Here is a 26222-nt window from a genome sequence, read left to right as displayed (position 1 = left end):
TCCAACTACTAACATGGCCAAGACCAAAGAGCTGTCCAAAGACACTAGAGACAAAATTGTACACCTCCACAAGGCTGGAAAGGGCTACGGGGAAATTGTCAAGCAGCTTGGTGAACAAAGGTCCACTGTTGGAGCAATCATTAGAAAATGGAAGAAGCTAAACATGACTGTCAATCTCCCTCAGACTGGGGCTCCATGCAAGATCTCACCTGGTGGGGTCTCAATGATCCTAAGAAAGGTGAGAAATCAGCCCAGAACTACACAGGAGGAGCTGGTCAATGACCTGAAAAGAGCTGGGACCACCGTTTCCAAGGTTACTGTTGGTAATACACTAAGACGTCATGGTTTGAAATCATGGAAGGTTCCCCATCTTAAACCAGCACATGTCCAGGCCCGTCTTAAGTCTGCCAATGACCATTTGGATGATCCAGAGGAGTCATGGGAGAAATTCATGTGGTCAGATGAGACCAAAATAGAACTTTTTGGTCATAATTCCACTAAACGTGTTTGGAGGAAAAAGAATGATGAGTACCATCCCAGGAACACCATCCCTACTGTGAAGAATGGGGGTGGTAGCATCATGTTTTGGGGTGTTTTTCTGCACATAGGACAGGGCGACTGCACTGTATTAAGGAGAGGATGACCGGGGCCATGTATTCCGAGATTTTGGGGAACAACCTCCTTCCCTCAGTTAGAGCATTGAAGATGGGTCGAGGCTGGGTCTTCCAACATGACAATGACCCGAAGCACACAGCCAGGATAACCGAGGAGTGGCTCTGGAAGAAGAATATCAAGGTTCTGGCGTGGCCTAGCCAGTCTCCAGACCTAAACCCAATAGAGAATCATTGGAGGGTGCTCAACCTCCGTGTTTCTCAGCGAAAGGCTAGAAACCTGACTGATCTAGAGAAGATCTGTGTGGAGGAGTGGGCTAAAATCCCTCCTGCAGTGTGTGCAAACCTGGTGAAAAACTACAGGAAACGTTTGACCTCTGTAATTGCAAACAAAGGCTACTGTACCAAATATTAACATTGATTTTCTCAGGTGTTCAAATACTTATTTGCAGCTGTATCATACAAATAAATAGTTAAAAAAAACATACATTGTGATTTCTGGATTTTTAGATTATGTCTCTCACAGTGGACATGCACCTGCGATGACAATTTCAGACCCCTCCAGTGGGAGAACATGCAAAATAGCAGGGTGTTCAAATACTTATTTTCCTCACTGTATATATAGTATGTCTACATAATAAAACTTTATAATTAAACCATTGATTAACAAGCACCTGTTTATTGTAGAATGAGACATTTATAATTTTAGGCCAGAAGAGTACGTGTACAAGAAAAGGTTTTATTTAGTAATGTTTTTTCATTATTAGTGTAGATGTGCAGTAATGTATTTCAGCTACAATTATAATAAATACCTGGCCTTGACCCGAACCACCAGTATTTACGGTACTATTAAAAAGCATTTTATTAATAGAATCTTTTAGTTCATCTCGTGAAATACGTTAGAACGTGCATGTGACAAGTGTGCATGCGTGGCTGAGAGTGCATGTGTCTGACAGTGCATCTCATCTGCAGACAGATGCTATTGCTCAGAACCGCGCTCGTAGCAGAAGAAACAAAACTCATCGTATCACACCATTTAATGGAAAATTTATAGAAATAATGGGTCTGTTTAAAGAAATATTAAGTGTGTCAGCACATTTTGAGATAAAAGTCCTAATAAATGAAGCACTGTCACCACAAACTCACAGTAGCAGACGTGAATAAATAGTTGCATGTCGCGCGACTGAAAGAGATGTCATGAGCTGCTGAAGGCTAAACACACGCGCACAAATACACACTTTAGTTTGTTGAATGAGTGGTTATTCTGTGTGGAACATAAAAAAATACACTTAGTAGGAATGAATCAAATTAAATATATAGATAATAAACTGCATAAACTTGAAATCTAATTATGCATAAAATCTAATTATTTATATTCTTAACACAGGAAAAAGAGTATATTTGATAAAGGCATTCATAATGTCAGAGTTTGCATGTTCTGTTATCGATGGCATCCCATCGAACACAAGTATCCGACCAGTTGTGCCACAATCTTCTTGGTTAGAAGAGTTACTATGGTAACCATGCTGGTCTTAAGAGGGGAGCTATAAGTTTAAAGTGATAGTTCACACAAAAAAGAAAATTGTGTAATTTGCTCGCTGTCTGAACAACAGCCGTGCCTTTGACTTGCTTTTTTGTGTAATTTTCTTCACAACAGAAGTGAATGGGTACCGTGAATATTTCTTTCAAATATCTTATTTTGTGATCTAATGAAAAAAATCCCAATTATGACATGAGGGGTGAGTAAATGACAGAATGTTCATTTTTGGGTGAACTATCACTTTAAGAGAGAACCGGATTAACAAAGTCACATCTACTCACATGACGACACACGCACAGGCAACACATCACAAGACAAGAGTCTGCTGCTACATCATCATCATCTTCACACACAATCTGCACAATCACAGTTAAAGCTGAACACACAGTCAACAACCCAAACAAAGACGATCATTTAATAACACACTCCATCATGTGATACAATAATGAACTGAAGGTATGATAACAGCATTGATTACAGCATTGACTGCTTTCATTTAGTATCACTTGTTACAATTAATGTTCCAGAGCAGTTTTACAAAAGTTTACAAATCCCCCAATACACAATCGAGCAACGTCATCAGTTCAAATATTTTTGAAACGAGTATGTTGTTTCTCACAAAAATGACACGTTTCAAATAATACTTGGCCCATTCATAATTAAAGAAACAACGTTTTGCATCGAGAATGCGAAGATCAGACTGTATAGTTGGATTGTATCAAACTTGTGTGTGTGTGATCACGAGATGTGCATGTGTCTCAGAGTGTGTGTACTTTGTAGTATGGATTAGCTTCTTCACATGACTCTACATCGTAATCCCAGGAACGTACCAGCTGCAAGTTTTCCCTGGCGAAAATAAGGCATGGGTTTACTATAGTAATCATTATTAACCATGGTATTTGTAGTATTTCTGTGGAATGGCTCTGTTCACTTAAACCGGTTTAGTGTGAACGCATGGTTAAATCACTCGATTCCGTCAGTAAATAATGAAAACGCAGCTCTTTTCAGCGTAAGTGTTTAACTAGAAAAAAAGAATATGATAGGGACATCTCGAAAATTATTCATTGAGGACAAAAAATTACCTAAAATAAATAAGGCAAGTGTATGTTTTCACAAGCCCTTTTGACAAAGAACTTCCCGTTACACATCAAGCAACTGCCAACTGAATGTTTGTGTACTTACAAAGGTCTTAAATTAAAGAAATTCACACTTTTATTTGGAAAAAAAGCGCAGCCAGCTCCCCGTTCACCTGTATGTGTTTGGCGGGCAGTCTTGCCCTGTGCAACATGGCGGAATGATCGACGCGTCACAGCAACAGGCCCACGCGCTCAATGCGCCATCTGTGAGATCGGTTCACTCCTCTGCTGAAATTAAACTCCTTATAAACTACGAGGATTTTGAACACCTTACCTTGAAACAAAATGTAAAGGTGAAGCAAAGAAAAACAACGCTGTGACGTATTGTTCAGGCTGATGTTCACCCTGTGACGTGATCTTTCCTGTAGCTCAGTGGCAAGAGCATGCGTTGAGGACGCAAGGTTGTGGGTTCGATCCCAGGGGACTGTACATACTTAGAAACAAAAATGTATAGGATAATGCAATGTAAGTTGCTTTGGATAAAAGCGTCTGCTAAATGTAAATGATCTTCAAGCTTGATACCTAAAATATTGAAAACATACCTGGATATGCATCCGTTACCGTGCGGTAGGGCGGAAGAGAAGAGATGAACACGTTCCCTCTGTAAAATCGCCGGTGTGAGATACGAACTCACGCGACCGGTTGTGAAGTCGATCAGCGCATGCGTCGTCCGACACCTGTGTTCGTGCGGGGCCACGTGAAGCATACTTTTATTTCATTCAAATACACGTCGATTTATAGGTTTAAACCTTCATTGCATTGAATACTGAAAAATCACCTCAGGATAAAAGTTGGCTTTACATAGGCTGATATATGATATTAACATTTTTTTTATTTATGGTCATTTTATTTAATTATGGTATTTGTAAACGCACTGTGGTCTACCTTTAAAACCGTAGCAAAATGACGAAAGCTTTCATAAATGCTAAAGACCCTTTTAAAACCATGCTTAATTTAAATGGATTGTAGGCTATTGCTTTAAAAGTTAAACATTTGTTTAAATGTTAGACATGTTGATCTTCGTGGAGAATCGGTTTTATGGTTAATGAAATGGGAGATTAGAGAAGGAAAAATGTTTGAGATGTGATGTGGTCACGAGGAGATCCCTGCAGTCACGCGCTCACGCGGTATTTAAACTCCGTGTCCAGAACAAATTTCTCTCTAAACGGGAATGACACACATAAACCAAAATCATTTGTACAATTTTGCGGTGTATAAGGCCCGTGCCCGCGGTGTTTTGTAGCTTCTGGAGTTGAATTTGAGTACCCGCCTGTCATATTTTAAAGATGGTTTCGGTGTTCTGTGAAGCTTTGTAGTTTTTGGAGATATTTTTTAAGTCACTTTCTTTTTAAATCATTTATATCTTCCAAGAAGATGTGGAGATTTTATGCCGTTTTTCTTCTGGGTTGTGCGCTCGGGCACGTGCGCGCTCAATTCCCACGCGTGTGCGTGACTCCGGAGGGACTCAGGAGCGCGCAGTGCTGCCCTTCCCCGTCAGGTCTGGAAAATGAACCGTGCGGCGCGAACTCCGGGCGCGGGCAGTGCGTGGACGTGAGCGCGGACGCGCGTGCGCACGGGCCGCAGTACCCGTACGACGGACTTGACGACCGCGAGCGCTGGCCTCTGCGCTTCTTCACGCGCGCGTGTCGGTGTAACGGGAACTTCAGCGGGTTTGACTGCGGCCGCTGCAGACACGGATTTACCGGAGACGCGTGCGAGCAGCGCGTTCCCGTGGGTCAGACAACACTTCACTTTAAAACCAGCTGTGTCGTTTTGGAAAGACCACAGGTGTCCTCGCCACCTGATCAACCAGTTTCACCTGCAAAATTGCGCGTTGACCCATCTATCGTGTGAGGTGGTCTGAGATGATCTGAGGTGGTCTTTCCAACAGGACAATGTCTGTTTTTGTTTTTATCAATGTTGCGTTTACCCTTTGGTGTCTCACCATCACATTAATTAAACCTGTTGTTATCAATTAAACTTCAGTCAGGAGGAACGTGATGCAGCTGAGCTCGGAGGAGAAACGCGCCTTCGTGAACGCGCTGGACCAAGCCAAGCGCACTCCACACCCGGACCTGGTGATCGCGGCGCGCCGTTACGCGGAGATCTTCGGGCCGGACGGGAACACGGTACAGTTCGAGAACATCACCATCTATAATCTGTTCGTGTGGACGCATTATTACTCCGTGAGAAGAACGTTCCTCGGAACCGGAGAGGACAGTTTCGGCGGGGTGGACTTCAGTCACGAGGGGCCCGGGTTCGTCACGTGGCACCGGTACCATTTACTGCAGCTGGAGCGAGACATGCAGGTGCGCGAAAGTACTGTCATCGTCAAACGCTATTGCGCATGCGCACGAGATGAGTAGAAAGTTATTTTCACGTCAATTGTTTATTAAAATATGTGTGATTTGATTCATTAAGTGAATGATTTTTCGTTATGAAATCACGTTAAGTGTGTAACGAGCCCGGCTAATCTGTAAAATCTCTCACAAAAGACCGTCTGTCTCCGAAGCCCAAGCATCGCATCTCAAGTGGCCAATTTCTGTGGAAATATAATTCATCTGTGAAATTGTTGTTAACGTCATGTTCATTTTCTGTATGTGTCTTTCAGGACATGTTGGGAGACGCGAGCTTCGCTCTGCCCTACTGGAACTTTGCGATCGGAGGCAGCGAGTGTGACATCTGTACAGATGATCTGCTGGGAGCTCGCAGCTCCTTCGACATGAACTCCATCAGCTCCAACTCCATCTTCTCCCAGTGGAGAGTCATATGTGAGAGCGTGGAGGAGTATAACTCGCTCGGAACCATCTGCAACAGTAAGATCTTTCATCTCTGATCGGCACGGTCTTCAGTGCAACACAAAAGAAGATATTTTGAGAAATGTCTCAGCTTTTTTTGTTTATACGATGAAAGGCAATGGGGTTCAGTGTTGTTTGGTTATCGACGTTCTTCGAAATATCTTCTTTTGCGTTCTGAACAAGCATGAAACTCAGAGGTTTTAGTAAATGATGAAGGAATTTATATTTTGGGTGGACTTTTCTTTTTTCTTTTCTCTGTGTGAGGTTCGGAGAGCAGTCCCATCAGAAGAAACCCTGCGGGTAATGTTGCTCGTCCGATGGTGCAGCGTCTGCCGGAGCCGCAGGATGTGGCGGCTTGTTTGGAGGTCAACACGTTTGACACGCCGCCCTTCTACTCGACGTCCTCTGACAGTTTCAGAAACACCATTGAAGGTCACACACACACACACACACACACACACACACAGACACTGTAAAAAAAACTGTAATTTATGTATTTTTGAAATACGGTCATAAAACCATAAAATCCATAAAAAGACTGCAAATTTACAAGAAACCGGGTAAAATGTAATTTTACAGTTTATTTACATTTACATTTAGTCATTTAGCAGACGCTTTTATTCAAAGCGACTTACAGGTGGGGTAGGTAATGGAAGCTATTGGGACAGCATAAGTACAACAAAAGCATAAGTGCTATCAAAAGAGAAGACTGGTCTCATATAACCTAACACAGTATACAGAATCATTCATTCATACTTCATACATTTTTTTTTTTAGAGTAGAGAAGAAAATAGAGTTAGAACAGATCAGTCAGATGTTGACGCAAGAGATGTGTTTTCAGACGTTTCTTAAAGATGGCTACAGAATCTGCAGATCTTGTAGCAGTGTGTAGATCATTCCACATACCGTAGGTGGAACAGATCCAGAGAAGGTGCGCGAGAGAGAATTTCTTGCTCTCCAGCTGCGCTCCAACTTCCAAAAATAATCAGTTTTTATACAAGCTTTCTTTTTTACAGTTTCTTTTTTAAATACGGTCATAAAAACATAAAATCGAGAAAAAGACTGCAAATTTACAAGATAAACAGGGAAATTGTAGTTTCACAGTTGCTCTCCAGCCGCGCCCCAACAACTGCCAGAAAATTTCAGATTTTTAACAAATCTTTGTACAGTGCATTTCTGAAAAACTATAAAATTACAGAAAAAACAGGGACTATTTAACGTATTTCCTTATATGCTATAATTTTACAAGGATGTTTTTTACCTTGTATTCCTGTTTTTCCAGTTTACAGAACATTTCCGTTTTTTTACGGATTTATTTTTTACAGTGAAAAAGCGTGATTGTGAATCAGGTGAATATCACGCGTGTGTTGTTTTGTGTTTGCAGGTTACAGCGCCCCTCAGGGGAATTATGATCCAGTGGTGCGTAGTCTACATAACCTTGCCCACCTGTTTCTAAACGGGACCGGCGGACAGACACACCTGTCCCCCAACGACCCTATCTTTGTCCTGCTTCACACCTTCACCGACGCCATCTTTGATGAATGGCTGCGCAGACACAGTCCGGGTAAATCTGACTCTGTTTGTGCTGTCAAGTCTGATGAAATTTGAGGAAATGTTAATGTAGGAACGCATTTGTGTGCCTTCTCCAGATTCCTCCGTCTATCCGCTGGAAAATGCCCCCATCGGTCATAACAGAGAGTTCAATATGGTTGCCTTCTGGCCACCAGTAACAAACGCAGAGATGTTCGCCACAGCGTCTGAGAACCTCGGCTACTCCTATGAGGTGGAGTGGCCAGGTGAGCATCATCTACATCTTATGTAGAGATAGTATTTGGTTTGTGCTTTGTGTGATTGTTTATTTCATCGCAGCTCGTGCTCTCACTCTGACTGAGATCATCACCGTCGGTGTGGTCGCCGCTCTCATCGCCGTTGCGGTTATTTTCGCCGCCACCACGTCTGTGGTTCGCTCGCGCTCTGACAGGAGGGAAGGCCGACAGCCGTTGCTGGGAGACCATTATCAACGCTACGATGATAAAACACAGTCTGTAGTGTAAATGTGTCGTGTTAGTGTTGTAAACACTTATTATATTATAGGCTATATTTTATTTTATCAGACCTGTCTCTGTGAAAGTTGCCTATCTGTCATTTCGTTTCAGTTTTACATTGCAAACATGTCAATATTTAAGTATAAAAAAATGTCAAACAACTAATAAAATGTGTGTTATGTGTTTCATTGGCTGCTAAAGAGCACAGAGTCTTATATTAAATTGTATGTGTATTCCGTGTTTTCCTAAATAATATTAACATAGCAATCGTCATTAGAGTGTGCTCCAAAACATTAATTCACGTTTAGAAAACTTTTACAAACATTTAACACTCGCTTTTGCAAGAATTGGCGATTTTTATGACATCATCCCGCGCTTCCGCATCTCATTAAATCGGAGTCTTTGGAGTACACTTAATGGTCAAGTATTGACTGTTTTTGAAAGTCACGCAATATGCACTATTTATTGTTTTAGAGGAAGTGAGCTTCAGTGGATCAGATGATAATAAAAAACGAAGCACAAATGTGCAATGTGTGTGATATACCGGCAGAGGGAGCCTGCACTTCACAGGTGAACGTGTTGTACCACAGTAAAGGAAGTAATCCTGTGGAAACAGGTGCACAGAACTCACATTACAGCACAGAGAGACAGAATCGAGTCGCGAGGACGCTGTTTTCACCACCACTGTGTGTATGTGTGTTTTTAATGTCTTATGGTGAGGAAAGAGACTCAATGCGAGACACGAGGTGAAAGAAGAGGGTGTGCGCATGCGCGAGGTTGAGGGCGGGAGTCACCTGTATGTGCGCGCGCACCGTCAGTCAGTCAGTCAGTCGCAGAGAGCCGCAAGAGAAAAGTCTAGAGAGGACACAACGGGAATATTTTTGTGAATTAACATTCAACAGCTCCGTATGAGGAACTCACGGACTGATGTCTCGCGTGTACGGCGTCCGCTCGAGAGTTTTAACGCGGTGATCACCTGTGGATCTGCAGTTATTTATTATCGATGACGATGGACGAGCTGCCGGACCTCAGAGACCTCGAGCATAAACTGGGCCGTAAAGTTCCGGAGAGTCTGATGAGATCATTTACAGGCGGATCTGAGATCAGATCTACAGAAACGCACGCTCGCGATCTCCACACGCTCAACGGTAAAATCATCTTCCTCAGACAACAGATGGTGAGTTTCTCTAAATAAACTACTTTGCCTTCGTGTTAAAAGTATATTGCAGTGTTTTCAATCATTAATACTTAAGAAGACTGAAGTATACATTCATCAAGAGTTGTAATTATTACAGTACATTACTACACTATTTGTATGTGATATTATACTAATGAGAATACCGTCCGTGAGACGGTTTTATTTGATTCTGTGCTCATTGACGGACTCCACACGTCATCAAACACGAGCTTACTGTGTATCCACCTTTAATACAGTCACAGTTAAACACTGTCACGATCAACAAAATTTAGCAAACAAACATTTTAGAATATTAAAGACAGTCAAAAGATACCAGTTAACTTCACACAGGTTGTAGGTCATTCATAATATGCGTACGCGTGCGTTTTTATTTATTTATTTTTATTTATGCATTTGGCAGAAGCTTTTAACCAAAGTGACTTACATTGCTTTATCCTATACATAGGTATGTGCAATATCCTGGGATACGAACCCACAACCTCATACCACTGAACTACAGGAAAAGCGTTTGTGTGTGGGTGATTGCTTGTGTGTGTGTGTTTGCGTGCGTGCGTGCGTTTGTGTGTGTGCTTGATTTAGTGCGTGCGTGCGCGCGCGTGCGTGTGCGTATGTTCTTGAGCTTTGATGATGGTCGGTCAGTTGGGTGTTAATGGCACACACAGAGTGATTAACAGCACTAGCAGATGGTCAAAGCTACACAACATTAAACACACTGCGAGATCTGCTAACCAACAACACACTAAACAACTAAAGAAGAAATACAACAATAGTCCTGTGGCTTTTACCACAGTTAACCGGTTTAATATGATTAAACACGCTACTGATTCTGTCCTCATGACTTCATCTGAACCTGCCTGCTCCCACGGGAACTATTTTACAAAACCGCTCATTTGTATAAATGCTTGCCATGTCAATTATACAAAAATGTGTAATTATGAGAAATCAAGAATGAAGACAAGTCAAAGTTGTGGTGAGAGTGTGTCGATAAGAAGAAAAAATATTTAGGACATTATGACTCATTTTAAATGAGTGACACCCAAATAAATCATGCTCATTAGTTTCAAAGTCATAATACTAGGACACTATATTTAAGCAGTTTCACAGTGAAATGATCGTCTATAAGCTGATTTTTGTAGACGCCTTTCATTGTCCCGTTTCAAAGGGTCACAGATAAACACAACCTGTGATGAGAGTCGGCTAATTCACAAGAAATTACCGTTTTAATAACACACGCCAAATTACTTCATTTTACTAAAAGTTTGGTCGTTGCCATCTTCGTAAGAATGTGAACAAGGGGACAAGTTTCAGGGGATATTTTCAAGTAGGAGGTCACCACTGAGAGAGAGAGAGAGAGATTGTTTTATTAATTGAGATTTTATATCCGTACCTTTATTAAAGCAATAATCCGTGTGAAGCAGTGAGTTACATTGCATTTTATAAATCGGGGTATTTTATAACGGTTTAGAACTCTGCTCAATTAATCAGAATCAAGGACCAGAACTGACTGTTTCATAATTTTACTTTTGTATAGGTAGTAGGGATGAGTCACGAATTTTGAATATTCGAATAGTATATTTAACTCTAGAATTTCGAATAGTGTGTGCGATCTTAAAAAACTTGCCGTGTTTTTACGTGTAACGCGTTCATGTAACCAAAGGGTGACGCTGCCAATAACGACGCACCTAAAACTTAAAGGCTGTCAATCAAGAGACAGTAGAGCAAAACATTTTCCCACAAGAATTGGTAACTAAGTTACGCACACTGTAGACCCGCGTGGCATAACGGAAACGATCAATTGAGACGATGTCAAAAATGTGTTCTGTGTGAAGGTGCTTTAATAAAATGAATGAGAATAAAGTGCAGCGCAAACTCTGCAATGTAAAGCTGGTTTATCATGAATCAACAACTACGATGCACAATCATCTGAGGGCGAAGCACCCAGCAGGTCCATCCACAGGTCAGCAGTCAGGTGCTAGTTTATGGTCAGAACAACCAATCTGGATCCCAAACGGGCGGAGCAAATAACGGCTCTAACTAGCAAGATGATCGCTAAGGATATGCTTCCGATCGGCTTTGTCGGAGGAGAGGGTTTTAAAAATCTAATGGAGTTTGTTCAGCCCGAGTTTACTGTTAGTCTAGAAAAACCATCACTGCCAGACTGGAGAAACTTTTTCATGACAATAGAAACTGAAGCCTTATGAACTATTAATGCATGAAATCGTTCCGAACTGTTAATAAATGACGTCACTCGGTTAATATGTTTTAACGCGTGTTAAGGCTTTAATATATTTTTTTGATAAATCGCACTGTTTTTAGTTGCTATAAATGTGCATGCTCATATTTTACAAGGAAATGTTCTAGCATTATGAGCGGTTGATTCTGATCGACATACTGTTAATAAGTGCCGTCATTCGGTTTTTAATATATGAATGTTTCAGCACGTTATCTTAATGTATTGCTTGATGTAAGATTTCCTATTCCATAATACATAAAGCAGTGTGCGGTTATACGGATTTAAAGCGTAAATGTTGTCTCTCTCTCTCCGTTTGTGTGTGTGTAATACTGTAAATGCGTCTATGTGGGGGAGGGGTGCGAATTTCGAATAATTTTCGAATAGTTCTCATCGATCTTCGAATATTATGTTTGCTTTAAATGCCCATCCCTAATAGGTAGTAGGGGTGGAAAAAACACCCGGACCGTTCGGTTTGCTTGTCTCTGTTCGGTTCGTGTGTGCGTCGCACGGTTCGATGCATGCGCAATGTAGCCCCGTGCTCAGAAAGTTTCGTGTGAACATACATATAGTAAAAGTGTAGTAGGGAGTGTTGCAGAAATGGCAAGAGGAGGAGATAATGAAGGCCGCCCGGAGTTGGCGGAAGTGCCCGCGCCGTCAAATCCGGTTTGTGGGAAGAATTTCGATTTCATGTTACATACGATGGCAACGGAAATAAAACAGTAGATAGAACTGCAACGGTGTGCAAGCATTGTATAAAATGCATTCAATATGTTAATAAACAATTCTAATATGAAAGTTCATTTGAGATGACATCACTCCAATGTGTCGATAAGCACAAACAGGAGAGAGCCGGTTAGGAAACAACTTCTACTGTCCGCGGCATTTAAGCGACCTCTCAGTGATAAGTCGGATTAAAGCATTGGGGATGTTTATAGCAAAATATATGCAACTGCGCAGCGTGATTGAGTGTGAAGGATTTCATCAGCTGATGTACTCGAGCTGCGGTATAATATTCCCTCTCGCCGACACTTCGGCAGTGGGGACATAGTCACTGCATGTAGGTCTCGCCTCTTTGCAGAAAATGTGAACAAACTGATATTTTTGAAGTGAACAGAGGGGTGTTTTTTTATGCATATTTTATAGCAATTTGATAGCCAGCATTTTTGTTTTTAATATGTATATATATACACAGTGGCACTTTAATGTCTAGTTTCCAAATACTGCAGTTAATTTCAAGTGAAAGAAATGTATCCTCACTCTCAGGGAATAGAAGCATTGTTTATACTGTTTTTGTGTTAAGATGGTTTAACTCATGCTTGAGTTTATGATTATGGCCTTTGCTATTGTTATAGCCTCGTTATATTATATTATGTTATTACATTATATTATTTATTTATGTTTAAAGTATTTTGACTTGTTTAAAAGACAGTGCTTGTAAGAGTTACTCTCTTTTTCTTTTAAAATATATTTTTTTGTAAGACCTACACTGAAGTTGGCAGTTTGATAAATGCAAGTTAATTTCAATCTTTGGTGTGCTAAAAAGGCACAAGTTCCTGTAGAGATAACACAACACATTCTCCTTTTTTTGCCAAATAAACAAAAAGCATGTCATCATCAATGTCTTCTCTCTTGCTGTATCAAAATCTCACCTAGCTTTTACTCAGAGATGGTCCCAATAATGTGGTTAAATTCAGTAAGTGCATGATTACATTACAAAAATGTTAATACTGTATCCTAAATTGTGGATAAATAAGCTATATATCATATGCTGAAGGACATTTCTGGAGTGTTAAAGACTAAAAGAAAAAATAACAACAAGAACCGTACAGAACCGAAAACCGTGACCCTAAAACCGTGATACGAACCGAACTGCGGGTTTCGTGAACCGTGCCACCTAGGGCTGCACGATTTGAGGAAAAAATCGAATTGTGATTTTTCTGACCAAAATTCCGATTTGCGATTTAAATGCGATTTGACAAAGCTAGGTTTTGTTGTGTTGGTTTTAACAGCATGCATCAAAGAAAGACCAAGCAAAATCACAAACTATTGAAACGTTATCCCACTGTTTATTTAAAACCACTTACACTGTGGTCTTTTTTTTAAATAAAGTTGTCATGCAAAAATGTCATGACAAATTAAGAGAATAACAGCAGTATCTTAAATACCTAAATTAACAAGTATAAATAAAACCTTACACTTTTAAGATCCCAAACACACTGTAAACAATTACAGTTATGTATGGCGTCTGTTATTTTGGCCTACCTTTGTGAAAATTTGTCGTAGAGTGTGCTTATTTCAAACGCGTGAGCAATCGTGTCGCGAGGTCGACACGGACTTTCAAAACAATTCCAAACATAAGCATTACTTTTTCTGTTAGGTACCAAGTCGTCTGCTGCTGCAGGACTTTGCGCTTCAGCAGACATAACGTTACTTTGTTGCGAATTTGAACTGCTGCTCCCGGTCGCGCTCATCTTTATCAAACGATGTTCTTTGCTAATTCAAAGCATGTAGGCTACAGTAGAGATGCGCTGATAAGCTAAAATGTCACCCGCATCCGCTGCTTCGATAAATTATCCACCCGCCCGCACGCACGTATAGTTTTCTCTGATATAGATATCCGGACCCGATCGTTACTTTAATTACTCAGCAAATTTTCTAGCACTGTATTTGTCTGTAAATGCTTTAATCTAATCTTTCGAGTGATGTACCATATAAGAGGTACCAGGCTTATGGCTTTCATATACAGACAGTGTCTCACTGTCGTTGCATATTACATACCCAGCACTTGATTCGTTAAACCACTTTGCTGAAACGCTCCCACATGGTACTTATCTTTCCTACCTTTTGTTTTGTTTTTAATTCTCCCTTTTTAAATTTCTCTCGGATCCGTTTTGCCTCCATTTCTGCTTTAAGAAATAGACCGTCATCTACCGCTGCCACGCGCGCATTTGTTTTAAATTACTGCAAATTAGCGCTTGATTAAAAATGCATTTAAAACATGTTCGTATTTTTTGAGAAATTTTGTTAATATTGTATATGATATCATCCACCCACGACCCACCCGCAATTAATCAGAATGTATTTTTTATTACCCGACCCGCGGATCATCCATCCACAGCGCCCACGGATATAACCGCCATCCGCGCATCACTAAAGTGTTAAAACGCTCCCTATTGGATAAACGTAAAATTGCTGTCAAATACTACGTAGGTGCATTATCTTATTTAAAGCCCTTTTAATCGAAATAATCGCAACTTTTGCGATTTGAACATCGCACTCCTTCAAATTGCGATTTCGGTTTAAAAACGATAATTCGTGCAGGCCCAGTGCCACCCCTAATAGGTAGAGGTTGTTAAAGATGGGGTATCATGCTATGTCATGGATTCTTCTAAACTTCTAAACACTGCAGGGCTCTAGACTACGACTAAAATGGTCACAAATGCAATCGTTTTTCTATAATGTGCGAGGTAAAATGACACAAGGGTCCCAATGGTGCTAGTGCCAACAAAAATGTTTGCCCAGCCAAAGATTTATTTTAAAGCGGCTGCGCAACAGTGTTTCATGCATTCTGAGATCGTTACAATGTTGAACGTGTTGTCTTCTCATGCTTGACATGGTCAACTTGTCAAAAAACGAGTCAGACGTATTACGTAATATTTTTAGGTTTCGGAAACTTTATTTCGAACATGAAAATCTGTTTCGTAACAACTTTTCTTAGTCCCTTATTGGACAATTCTCCTGGAGAAGCTAAAGTTTATACTCAAGCTTCGGTTTTCATTTATACTTCTATGTTGTTGCTCGCTTCGACAGGCAATGACCACTAGGCGTCAGTGTCCACGCACATGTTGCTTGTATAACCAAGACAAGATACTAAGAAGAAGCAGCTAGTTTTAGAAGCATTATCTGTGATTGCGGCATATAAACAGTCACTTTTTTTGAAGATTTGAGATGTTTAATACTGAAGCACAAATATTTTACTTGCACTAATCATTCGGAAATGCGTTTGAGAAAACTCAACTCTAACGCAGTTTTTATTTTGAGGGAGGGGTTCAAACAGACCAATCCCAGCGTGTGCAGCTCGCGTTTTTCTGGAAATAATCGCACAGCTAGATCTCTCTTTTATAAATGCATTCAAAGTAAATACTCTTTGAAGATACGACCGACATATGCAATACTGCAGTATAGGCACTCAAGATTCATGTGAGATTGGCAGAAACTGCGTGTGTAAGCCCATCTTTAAAGAGAGAGATTTCCGTGCGTCTATTTATGTGAAAATATGTTTTGGATTTTGCTGTAGGAATGTAACGACTCTTAATGCCGACGGAAGTATTTGAATCTTGGTTTTTATATACCTTTTTATACCTAAATAAGGTGGTTAACAAAGCCTATTAGGGCTGAAACGATTAATCGACATTTGCGACAACGTCGACAATAAAAAATTGTCGGCAAATATTCTTACCGTCGAGTAGTTGTTTGATCACATGACTTAATTTAAAGGCCGGCAATATCACAATTTGACCGCTACGGCACTGTAGCGCTAGATTGTAATAAAACCTTCCCGAATGCTATCGCAGTAGAAGGAATTATGTCGTAGCGAGAATTATGTCAGAGTACAAACGAATGCGAACAAGTAAAGTGTGGGAAAGATTTACCAAATTGAAGACAAAAAATGTGGTTGTGTGAAATGCATGCAAGGCGGAACTTGCCTTTCACATCAGAACAGCCTGCATGCTGGAGTATTTAAAAGGAAACATCCCGGAGAATGAGCAGAAAAGAGGTGACTGTTCTCCATCTAGAGCTAACTAACTAACTTAGCGGTAAATTTTATGAGAGAATGTTATAATAATAGTAATGATAATAACAACATTAATCATATAATTACAGTTATGTTATTATTTGTTTTGCAAAGTATAAAGCTTTGATCGAGCTTATGAGTCATGCCTGTTTTGATTATTTTAACACTATTAGGTATTACATGAGAGGAAAATGATTATAAGAGAGGGACGTTAAGTGATAGGAGTCTTATATCTTGCCTTTGTTTTTTTAAATATTTTCTTTTTCATTAACACTTTCACCACAATTGACGAGTTATCTCGTCATTTAAAAAATAAATACTGTTCCCTGCCAAAGACGAGTTATTACGGCAATCAGTGTTTATACTGTTATACACCAGGTGGCGCTGTTACACACCTTTGGGAAAAAGTACCAAATCCCAGAACCTAGAACGTATATTTCTTATCGATTTTTAATGATTGTTCTAAGTGTAATCTGGGCGGAATCTTTGACAAAAAAACATTAATCATCTCAGCTTTTTTTATCAAAGTGATGCATTTTTGAAGATACCAACCCACATCTACGGAGTGATAAAAAAAGAACAAATGAAGATTGAAGAATACGGTTTCTTTTGTTTAAAGCAGAGACTCTGTTCTTTCATTGGACATATTGTTTGTCCATATATTCTTTACAGAAAATGTACTTTGAGCCATTAAAATGTGGTGTAAATGTTAATAAACGCTGTTGTAGGCTGGCAACTTTTTTTAAAAAAGGCTGGCGGGGAAAGAGTTAAACTTTAGACTCTAGACTAATTTTTTGTACTGGTTGCACTGGTGCGGCAAACTTTTTTTCTTAGTTGTACCAGCACAAAAGTAAGGTACACCCAAATTTTCAACCGCATCGCATTTAACTGGTTTTACCACTTCACTTTTTTTTTTAAATGTCCATACAGGCAAAATTTACTTGCAAACGATTAACTAACAATCTGGTCAACACAAAGTTCTTTATTTGAAGCACAAATCTAGAAGAAAGGTAACTTACTGAAAAAGGGTTGGTGATTAAAGTACTTCACTGAACTGAAATTAAAGGTTCTGTGTGTAAGTTTCAGAGGCCACTATTGGCGATGTAGGAAATTGCAACCTTCAGCTCCTCTACCCCCCTCTCCCTCCCATTGGAGAAGCTATGGTTGCCATCACAGGACAAAAGGGTTCCGTAAATGATAGCGGCCATTATCAGTGGTGTTGATCATTGCAATCTACGTCTTACAGGCGAACAACAGAAGCTACGGACACAGGACAGAGATGTCGTCGTCTGAGACAGCAGAGAGTAACCTTTGCAAGTCAAGTGACGAGGTTTATTTACATAGAAAAATAAATAAATGAAATTGACTTAATTCATTATTTACTTAATTCATTAATCGTTATAGTGAATATTATTGTTACTTGTTTAGCATTGTGTCAGTGATGTATTCGCTTATTTTGCATAGCATTTTTTGCCACGGTAACTTGGTTCGTAACTTACAGCCTATTGAAACGGCTTGCTAATGCTAAAGGCGTGTAATCTAACAAGTCAATCAGAGGACTTAACACAGGTAGTTAGAGGGAGAGGTAGAGGTAGGGGTGTTGGAGATGCAGGCAGGGCGAGGAGAGGCAGAGGAGCTAACGTTACCCGGGAGGACCCCACAAGAGAGGATGTGGAAGCTAAGCAGTATTATAATATAATTTACACCCGATTTATACAAATTATGATTGTAAAAATGATTTCTAACTTGATTTCCACACGGCCATGCAACAAGAACTTATGATACAATTACGAAGTGCTAAAAATGTACAAGGAAAAACTCTACTTCTCTTGATGCTCATGCTCATCTATAAGCTAAAGCTATCAAACAAACAGTTCACTTATATAGCGGAAATTAGATCAATTTACCGGTCCAGCAGAAAGCTGGCAACTTCGGCGTCACTTAGCAAACCCTTGTCCTGCTTCAGTGCCCTCCATTTGGGAAAAGCCACGCTGATGTTTATTCGGGTTTTCTGCCGTTTTGTGTCTCGACTTGGCCTTGCTGCATCGCATTTTCTCTTTTTTGACGACACAGATTGACGCTCTTTCGGCTCTTGTTCAGAGTATGTGTGGTCCGCCATTAGCGCAAATTTCAGTTCTTACTGCAACAAAGAACCGTTTCTATTTCTAATAAAAACACGACAAGTAAATTTTGTTATTGTTCTTCCTCTTCTTCTGCTAATCCTTCTATGTAGTGGCTTTTACGAAACGCGCTCAGTTTGTCCGTGTAGTGCTACTATAGAAACATGGCTGTGCAATTTGATAAATTACATTTAAGGGTGTGCCCGTGGTGTATATACATAAAATGGCTCATTGTAAGATAATATAAACATTTTGGTTCATTTTGTTAGGTATTTCTTCACCACTCACAACAAAGTTTTGTATTATATATTACATTTTGGTAAATAAATCATTCAAAATGCTACACACTACACTGTACATTTAAACTTAAAAGATCTCAAGATAAATGGACCAGGGATTGGCGGCTCCGTGTCAGAGCATTGCTTATGGTTTTTGGACGGATCAGGCCTTAACTAAACATTATTCACGGAAAAGTTGTCAATCGTTCTTTTCATCTACACTAATCATCCACTCTGTTTAACTGACGGCTGCTCACCTCTCTGTCTGACTGTAGCACACACATTTTCAAAGGTACACACCAGAGGTCGCGCTACACATTTTTATTGTGCATCATTTTGACTGACAGGCCCGTAAAAATCTGTCATAATCTATAATTACCCGTCACTATGGTGCAAGGTGGCGTTAGATGGTAATTAGTATGTTTGTGACGTCATCATGCTGTACTTGCGTCTCGGAACTTGTTGTATTTTAATACAGCTGAATGTCCAATAAAGCCATTGTTATTTATATTCATTTATTTATTAAATCTTTTAATGTTTATGTTCTTATGTGATTAGATCTGAGAAAACCCAACACATGGTGCAAATTTATACCGTATTCAAGCGCTTTCAGTTTTTATTTTGCTCATATATTGTGTATGTAACTAAAGTTATGACTGAGGTCGTCTGAAGCGCTATGATGTTCAGGAACGAAATTTGGAGAAAAATGTGTTTAAAGTGATGAAAATAAAAGCCCAACAGTCCAATATCACAAGTTAAAGTCACTTTACAGTGGTAAGAAACTTACTCTCATAACTATTTAATAAAAAAAAATCCTAGTGTTGAAGTCTATAAAAATACTGTACAAACCGTTTGAATAAAACAAAAGTAATACATTAAACGTCATTGCAAATGTAAATCTCACAAATAGTGCAACTAGGACAAAAAACTCACTTAAAACTTACTAGGGAACACATTTTCAATCAAGTTTGAGAAAGTTGTCGGAGGTTTGGTGGTGTCGTTAATATCGAGAGACAGGGGCCGCTGATATTAGCTTTTAGCTTCTGCCGATTGTATTTAGGCTTCAAAATCCATTATGATTATTTGGATAAACAAAACGTGTGAACATCATAAACCTTCGTTTATCACAGCTCTTGTTTTTTGTGATCCTCCAAAAGTCCGTGGGAAAAATGCATAAGCTTTTAGTCGAGGGAACCAACACCGCGCTAACTTCCGGGTTAGCCTACGAAAATACGCCATCCCTACACCACATCAGACATTGTCAAATAATCAGTCTTAATCGGTCCACCTGAATTAAAGGGCTAGTTCTGCCAAAAATCTGAATTCTGTCATTTATTCTCTCTCCTGTGGTCATAAATCTGTATTGAAAGTCTTTCAAAAGTGAAACATAACATAAGATATTTTGAGAAATGTCTGTTCATACCATTCATGGTGTTCAGTGCTGGATTATCAACATTGTTTTGTGTTGTGGAGAAGAAAGTCATGCAGGTCTGAATAAATATTTTATTTTATTATCTGGACGGTTAAAGTTACAGGGCGAGAGAACATGATTCGCTCTCAAGTTTGTGGTTGGAGTCTTAAAGAGACAGACGCCGTTTCTCGTGTCATTAATGAAGACTGGATGGCTTTTTCCAGGTCAACAGACACGTTCACACAGCACGCACACACGCACGCACACACACACACACACACACACACACACTAGTCCTACTCCTTCACACACACTACACTTCGAGCTCAACATTCCCACACAAACCCATCACATGTTCATCTTCAGTTTGGTCTAAAGCTTCCAACAAAAGTAATACAAACTATCGTTACCAAACTGCCGTTACCATGGGGATGAGTGTCAGTATTATGGTGTTTCTGCAGGAGGAATAATTGATGATGTGCCAGTGACGGCTTCATGTTACCGGTGCCTGTTCCTCTCGTCTCGTTTGCACAACATCACGACTTGTGTTTTGCATGAACGTGTGAGGTGTGTAACGCAGATGACATGCAAATGATGGAGCTGGTTCGGCAAACAAAACTAGCTTCTCTCGCCTTCTGGATTTGTGTCGCATTGTATTTAATGTGTGCATTCGGTTTTCTTTACTTTATTGTTTTATTCCTTTTGAGGATTTGGTACTAAAAAATAATAATGTCTGGGTTCAGATTCACAAGCTTTGGGTTTATTTGGAATAAACTTTGCCTATTATATTCATAATATTTAAGGGGTCATATGACACAGCTAAAAGGAATATTATGGTATGTTTTAAATGTAATGCAATGTGTATACATGGTATGTGGAAAAAACATCGTTTGTATCTCCTCTCTGAAACGCGAGGTGTGTTATGATTGGCCAGTTCACCAGTGTGTAGTGATTGGTGGAATACTGCAAGCATGTGAGGGAAATGTTACAGCTTTGACCATATTTGGAACATCAGGTTCCACTTCAATTGTTCAGACAGGTACACCACCTTACTTACGTATACATTTGGGCATTCTTAGTCAAATCAGACCACAAACTAAAGTAGATTTGTGGGGGTGTGGTTACACGAGGCAGTTCCAGCAGGACTGGGTGAACATTCGCTTTTAGATAGAATTTATTTTTTGTTCCCACATTTACATTTTTGAAATTTTACACGTTTACTTCATGCATGGGCAACTTATTTTCAAAGATACAGAAAAAACACGAATTCCTGCAATAGGTCTGCTGTGCCTTTAACAACTAGGATAACTTCCGATACCGCTATTGGTAAATTTCATAATAGTTTATAAAACTAGCTAGTTTTTAAAGCATTAAATGAATTTTACTGAACATGATTGGATCCATTTAACATTTTAAGGTTATGACACACTGGTTATGATAAAAACATGACAATTTTCGAAGGTGATTTTTGCTATCCAATATTTCTGTTATTAATAACATTAATTTCGCACATCCTTGCAAAGCTTTTATTTGGATATACTGATGTAATTTCTAGTCATTCAGAGCAAAGGCTAGCGTAATATCATTTGGGTTTAAGCAAGTGCTTTTCTCATTGTGTGTCACTATTGAAAATTTCATTAGTGAAGAGATTACACACATTCGGTGTCTGAAATAGTCAGATTTTATGAGCTCTGGAGGAGGTTTTTGACTAATTTACACCCTTGAGAGTATAGTGTGTGCGTGTGTTTATTTATGACCGTGTGAATGTGTGTTCTGACCTGGAAATACCCCTCCTCTTAATTCATGACCCGAGAAACAGCGTCTTTCTCTTCAAATGTCCAGAATAAAACCTGCCATTGGTTTGTGTGACTGAACCCATGACCCGCGACGGATTTCATGTGCTAAGCCTGTTTTCTGCGAGGTCACATTCATTTCTACACGCTGACCGTAACAGAACGCATTCTTTCACTTAACACAGAAAGGGCTGATTTTCAGGTTCTGGCAGAAGACTGTATGTTAGTTTGTTTATAATGAGATCATTTCGGAGAGACTCGACTTAATTCCAGTTAATGCGGGATTGTGTTTCCATTCCTTTCATGCCACCTGTTACTCTGATTCTGGCACACTTTATTTCCTTCTGTAATTATACAGAAACGATCAGAGTAAGTAAACATTCTTCGACAGCCTTTATGCCGTCATCACAAAAAAAAAGTATATAAATAACTAATTAAAAGTCTTCACGTTGTTGACCAATTAAAACCGGCCTTTTATTAGTGCAGTGCAATTTGACGAAAATATATAATTGCGTTTTTTTGGGGGGGGACAGACATTGCGATTGTTATTTAATTTTCAAGCATCAGTACAATATTGTCAAATAAAGCACAGTATGGGTATAGGTACCCTGCTAAAATAAAATATTAAAAACCATTACAGAAATTCTAATTGTTTCCATTAAAAGCATTATAAAATTCCCTTTGTAGTTTGTTTTGGGCACTATTCAAATAGGGATTACTTTTGTTCTATTGGTTCTCAACTGCCAGATTACATCACATCAATAGAATTCAAATACAGTGTACACAATTTAAGTTTCCATTGATGCAAATACAACTCCCATTATAACCCCTAAATTCTTAAAGTTTTCTATTGCGTTAAATACTATTACTATTTTAATAGTACATAGGTTACATAGGCTGATTTACTTGTTTATAAAATCCCAAATACTTAAAAAACAACTAGAAAATGTGCTGAATGTTTCATTAAATTCCAAGTGAAATTAGCAAAACCGTTAGATAGTTTGATACGGTTTTCTCAATTGGAATATTCCATAGTATTTATTTGCCTTATATGATCGATGTTACAATGCAGATGCCATAATCCCTCTCTCTCTCCCACTTTCTGTTTGTTTGTATTTTTCTAATAACCGGCGTTCACGCAGTTGTCGTACTGAGGTGCACTCGCTCAATCTCAAAGCAGGCTTGGAACAGACGCGTTTCATATTTGTCAGATTCGATTTTTGATTAATCGCTCAACCCTACCTTTTATTATTTCTCAAATGCTGCACGTCTTTGTAAAATAAAAATATCTTTGATGTCAAATAACAAAACTAAACTGTAATTTTAAAATGAATTCAATTAAAATAATGAATAAATAAAATATCTCTTTAAAAAGACTGTCCGTGCTTGTCTTGGATTTTTGTATCATTGACGAAATATCAGCATATCCATGTTTTCCAAGTTTTATAGTAATCACAGCGCCCCAGCTGTTCAAAACATGTATTGCGAGTCAAATAACATCTCAACCGGCTTGAATCATCACCATATTCGAATCAGATTTCCAACCGGCTTGCGGTGAATCATAACATCCAATACCGTTTTGCATGTTTACAAGCTTTACCTTAAGTTTAAGTTTGTATTGTTTTTTTTCCAAACACAGGCTCACCTACGCGCCATTGACGTCAAACTGATGCAACAGCTGCTGTCCATCAACGAGGGAATCGAGTCCATTCGCTGGGTCATGGAGGAGAGAGGGGGTGCAGCCAGCCGGGAGAGCAGCTCAACGGGCAGCTTGTACAGCCTATCAGACAGCCAGGACTCCTCCCTGCACGGAAGCTGCAGCGACGAATTGGACGGTATTTCAGTGGGCAGTTATCTGGACACGCTGGGCGAAGATGACCCGGATCGTTCCTCGCCCTCAAACCTGCTGGACGGTTCCAACTGCAAAGCCGCTATCGAAGAGGAGATGTTTACGAAACCTCCTCTACAACCTCGCGTCGACACGGATGAGTACTACTGCTTTGCGTAACACGGAGCGTCGTCACCGAAAGACCGAAGGAAGTTCTCAATGGTTCATAGAGTTGTGATGTAGCTCATAAAAACCTTCTCGTGTTTGGGTTTGGATTATTGGACCTTTGAGAAGATGGAACGAGATTTTGAAAGAGAATCTCACAATTAGTCGTATTTTAACCGTGAGGAGGATTTCTGCCTCCCGCGACTAATTGCGTATAATCATGATCACGTTACTGTGTTATCGACAGGAACAAAACATCATTAAAAGAAATGAAGTAAAAATCGTTCTAAACTTACAGGATTGTTGCGATTATTAAACGCGCTTAAAATTGTGAGCGAAATAACCGTGATTATTATTCAACCATCATTGTGCTGCCTTATTTCCGACTTAGCTCGTCTTAGTTTGGTTATAAGGAAGGAAGTATAAGTTTACATGTTTTATATTTCCGATGTTCATGGATCATGAGTACTAATGTTCAAACGCTACGGTTAATTCTTCTCTTTCGTTTGTTTAATTTGATCGTGTGAACCTGCGCTGCACGTGTGCAGTAGATAGTTTGGCACGTGTGAGTTCTAACATAGAACTGATATACAGTTTATATTCTTGAACTTTTTTCGTGTGTTTAAGTGCAATTTATGGTCCTGCTAAAGGCTCGTCGATATTGAGATTTAAAAGATAATTTCGTCATAAATTGAACCTTTGATGTTTTCAGCCGTTCCGTTTGTAACTTTGTAAATGTAAATATATCTTCTCGCTAAAGCCGCAGCAGGTTTAACTGCTGTTAGTACTTTGTGTTGTTGTTGAAATCGAATTTTGTTCTGGACTGTAGTGATGCTGCTATTTTTACTCATTTGTTTTTGTTTTTTGTGTGTTAAGGTGCAATCCGTAATATTTTGTCTCCCTCTCTTTTTGAATTGTAAAATTGCATAAAAACAATATGTGTAATACTGCTTTCAATTCATGTTGTAAAAAATTGAAAAACGATTTTGCGTTTTTCTGAGCAAAAAATAAATATGATACATTTTTCCCCGGTTTACATACAATGCACACTAAAATCTAAAATAGTGTAACAATGTTGTCAGGCATATTTACAACAAAAATCAATTTATGACATATTGAAAGACTTATGACTTTCACCCCGAATGCTAAACATTTGTTGTTTTTTAATTTGTCACTATCCAACGTTTTGTCTAAGAATGTAGATTACATACATACAATGTAATATTCTCCCTTATTGTTTTATATATTTTAATATGTGCAAGTCAGAATAAGCATGTTGTTTGAATTTGTACAGAAATATTGGTGTACACCGTTATTTCAAGCAAATTCTGACATTTTATTCTACAAAAAGTAAGTCAAAACGATTAAGTAGAAATTTAACGTTTTTATGGACATAAAATCAGTTTTGTATATTTCTTTGATGGCGACATCTTACGTCTTTGACATACTTATGTGTACAAATGACATCAAACTATCATTAAAGCTCAAAGTATTAATCGTGATTATAAGTGGAAGCTGACTTGTGCATCAGGATGACTAGATTTAAGTTTGTCGTTGTACTTGTTTAATGACTGAGTTTTGAATAAAACCTCAAAGTTACGGATTGCAGCTTTGATTGATTGCTCCTAATTTATTTAATTAGGTCTTAATATGTGTTGTTTCTTTCTTTTAAGTGTGTCAACATCTTTTAAATTAACCAAATGAACTAAAGGGAATTTGAATAAAAAGATGAAAGATTTGCGTGCACTGTCTATTCTGCTGTTATGTGTCAATTAAGCCAATGAGATTTCACGATGGGTGGAGCTTTCCACAGTCACATCGGAATAAATATAACCAATAATATTCCGTACTGGACCAGAGAGACAGTAAATGTTTAAGTGACTTTAAAGGAGTAGTTTACTTTCAAAATCAATTGTCATGATAATCTCGTATTTATGTATGTTGTGAAGTCATGAACGCGCATCGCAGAACAGAACAAGGCGAGCATTTGTGTTTATAAAGCTTATACATTTTACTTTTTTTTTTAAATAAGCGATGGTTTCGCTAGATAAGACCTTTATTCATCGTCTGGTGTTGTTTAAAGTCCTTTGAAGCTGCACTGAAACTGTCATTTTGGCCTTCAAGTGTTTGGAGTCCATTGAAGTCCACTATATGGAGAAAAATCCTGGAATGTTTTCATCAAAAACCTTCATTTCTTTTTCACTAAATAAACAAATACATAAACATCTTGGATGACATGAGGGTGAGTAAATGATCATGAACATTTATTTT

At 39.0% G+C, this 26222-nt stretch overlaps 2 protein-coding genes across 2 annotated transcripts; both read left to right on the top strand.

Moving 5' to 3' along the window:
* The first annotated feature begins 4165 nt into the window (after positions 1-4165).
* On the top strand, positions 4166-8289 carry tyrp1a (tyrosinase-related protein 1a). The gene is made up of 7 exons (XM_056752150.1): positions 4166-5022; positions 5274-5596; positions 5899-6103; positions 6350-6517; positions 7470-7649; positions 7735-7881; positions 7955-8289. Exons 1-7 carry the CDS (start codon positions 4662-4664, stop codon positions 8137-8139), a joined length of 1569 nt encoding a protein of 522 aa, XP_056608128.1. The 5' UTR covers positions 4166-4661; the 3' UTR covers positions 8140-8289.
* A 479-nt stretch (positions 8290-8768) lies between these two features.
* LOC130425777 (leucine rich adaptor protein 1-like) lies at positions 8769-25702 on the top strand. The gene is made up of 2 exons (XM_056752161.1): positions 8769-9307; positions 23598-25702. Exons 1-2 carry the CDS (start codon positions 9134-9136, stop codon positions 23964-23966), a joined length of 543 nt encoding a protein of 180 aa, XP_056608139.1. The 5' UTR covers positions 8769-9133; the 3' UTR covers positions 23967-25702.
* The last annotated feature ends 520 nt before the right edge of the window (positions 25703-26222 follow it).

The sequence above is a fragment of the Triplophysa dalaica genome, chromosome 1, assembly GCF_015846415.1.
Source record: "Triplophysa dalaica isolate WHDGS20190420 chromosome 1, ASM1584641v1, whole genome shotgun sequence".
NCBI lineage: Eukaryota > Metazoa > Chordata > Actinopteri > Cypriniformes > Nemacheilidae > Triplophysa > Triplophysa dalaica.
Note: the sequence above shows the minus strand (reverse complement) of the source record. Positions and strands in the feature narration are given on the sequence as shown.

Coding starts and splice junctions, on each gene's coding strand:
- tyrp1a (XM_056752150.1), top strand. CDS start 4,662: ATGTGGAGATTTTATGCCGTTTTTCTTCTGGGTTGTGCGCTCGGGCAC. Junction 5,023..5,273: donor CGAGCAGCGCGTTCCCGTGG/GTCAGACAACAC, acceptor ATTAAACTTCAG/TCAGGAGGAACGTGATGCAG. Junction 6,104..6,349: donor GCTCGGAACCATCTGCAACA/GTAAGATCTTTC, acceptor TCTCTGTGTGAG/GTTCGGAGAGCAGTCCCATC.
- LOC130425777 (XM_056752161.1), top strand. CDS start 9,134: ATGACGATGGACGAGCTGCCGGACCTCAGAGACCTCGAGCATAAACTG. Junction 9,308..23,597: donor TCTTCCTCAGACAACAGATG/GTGAGTTTCTCT, acceptor TTCCAAACACAG/GCTCACCTACGCGCCATTGA.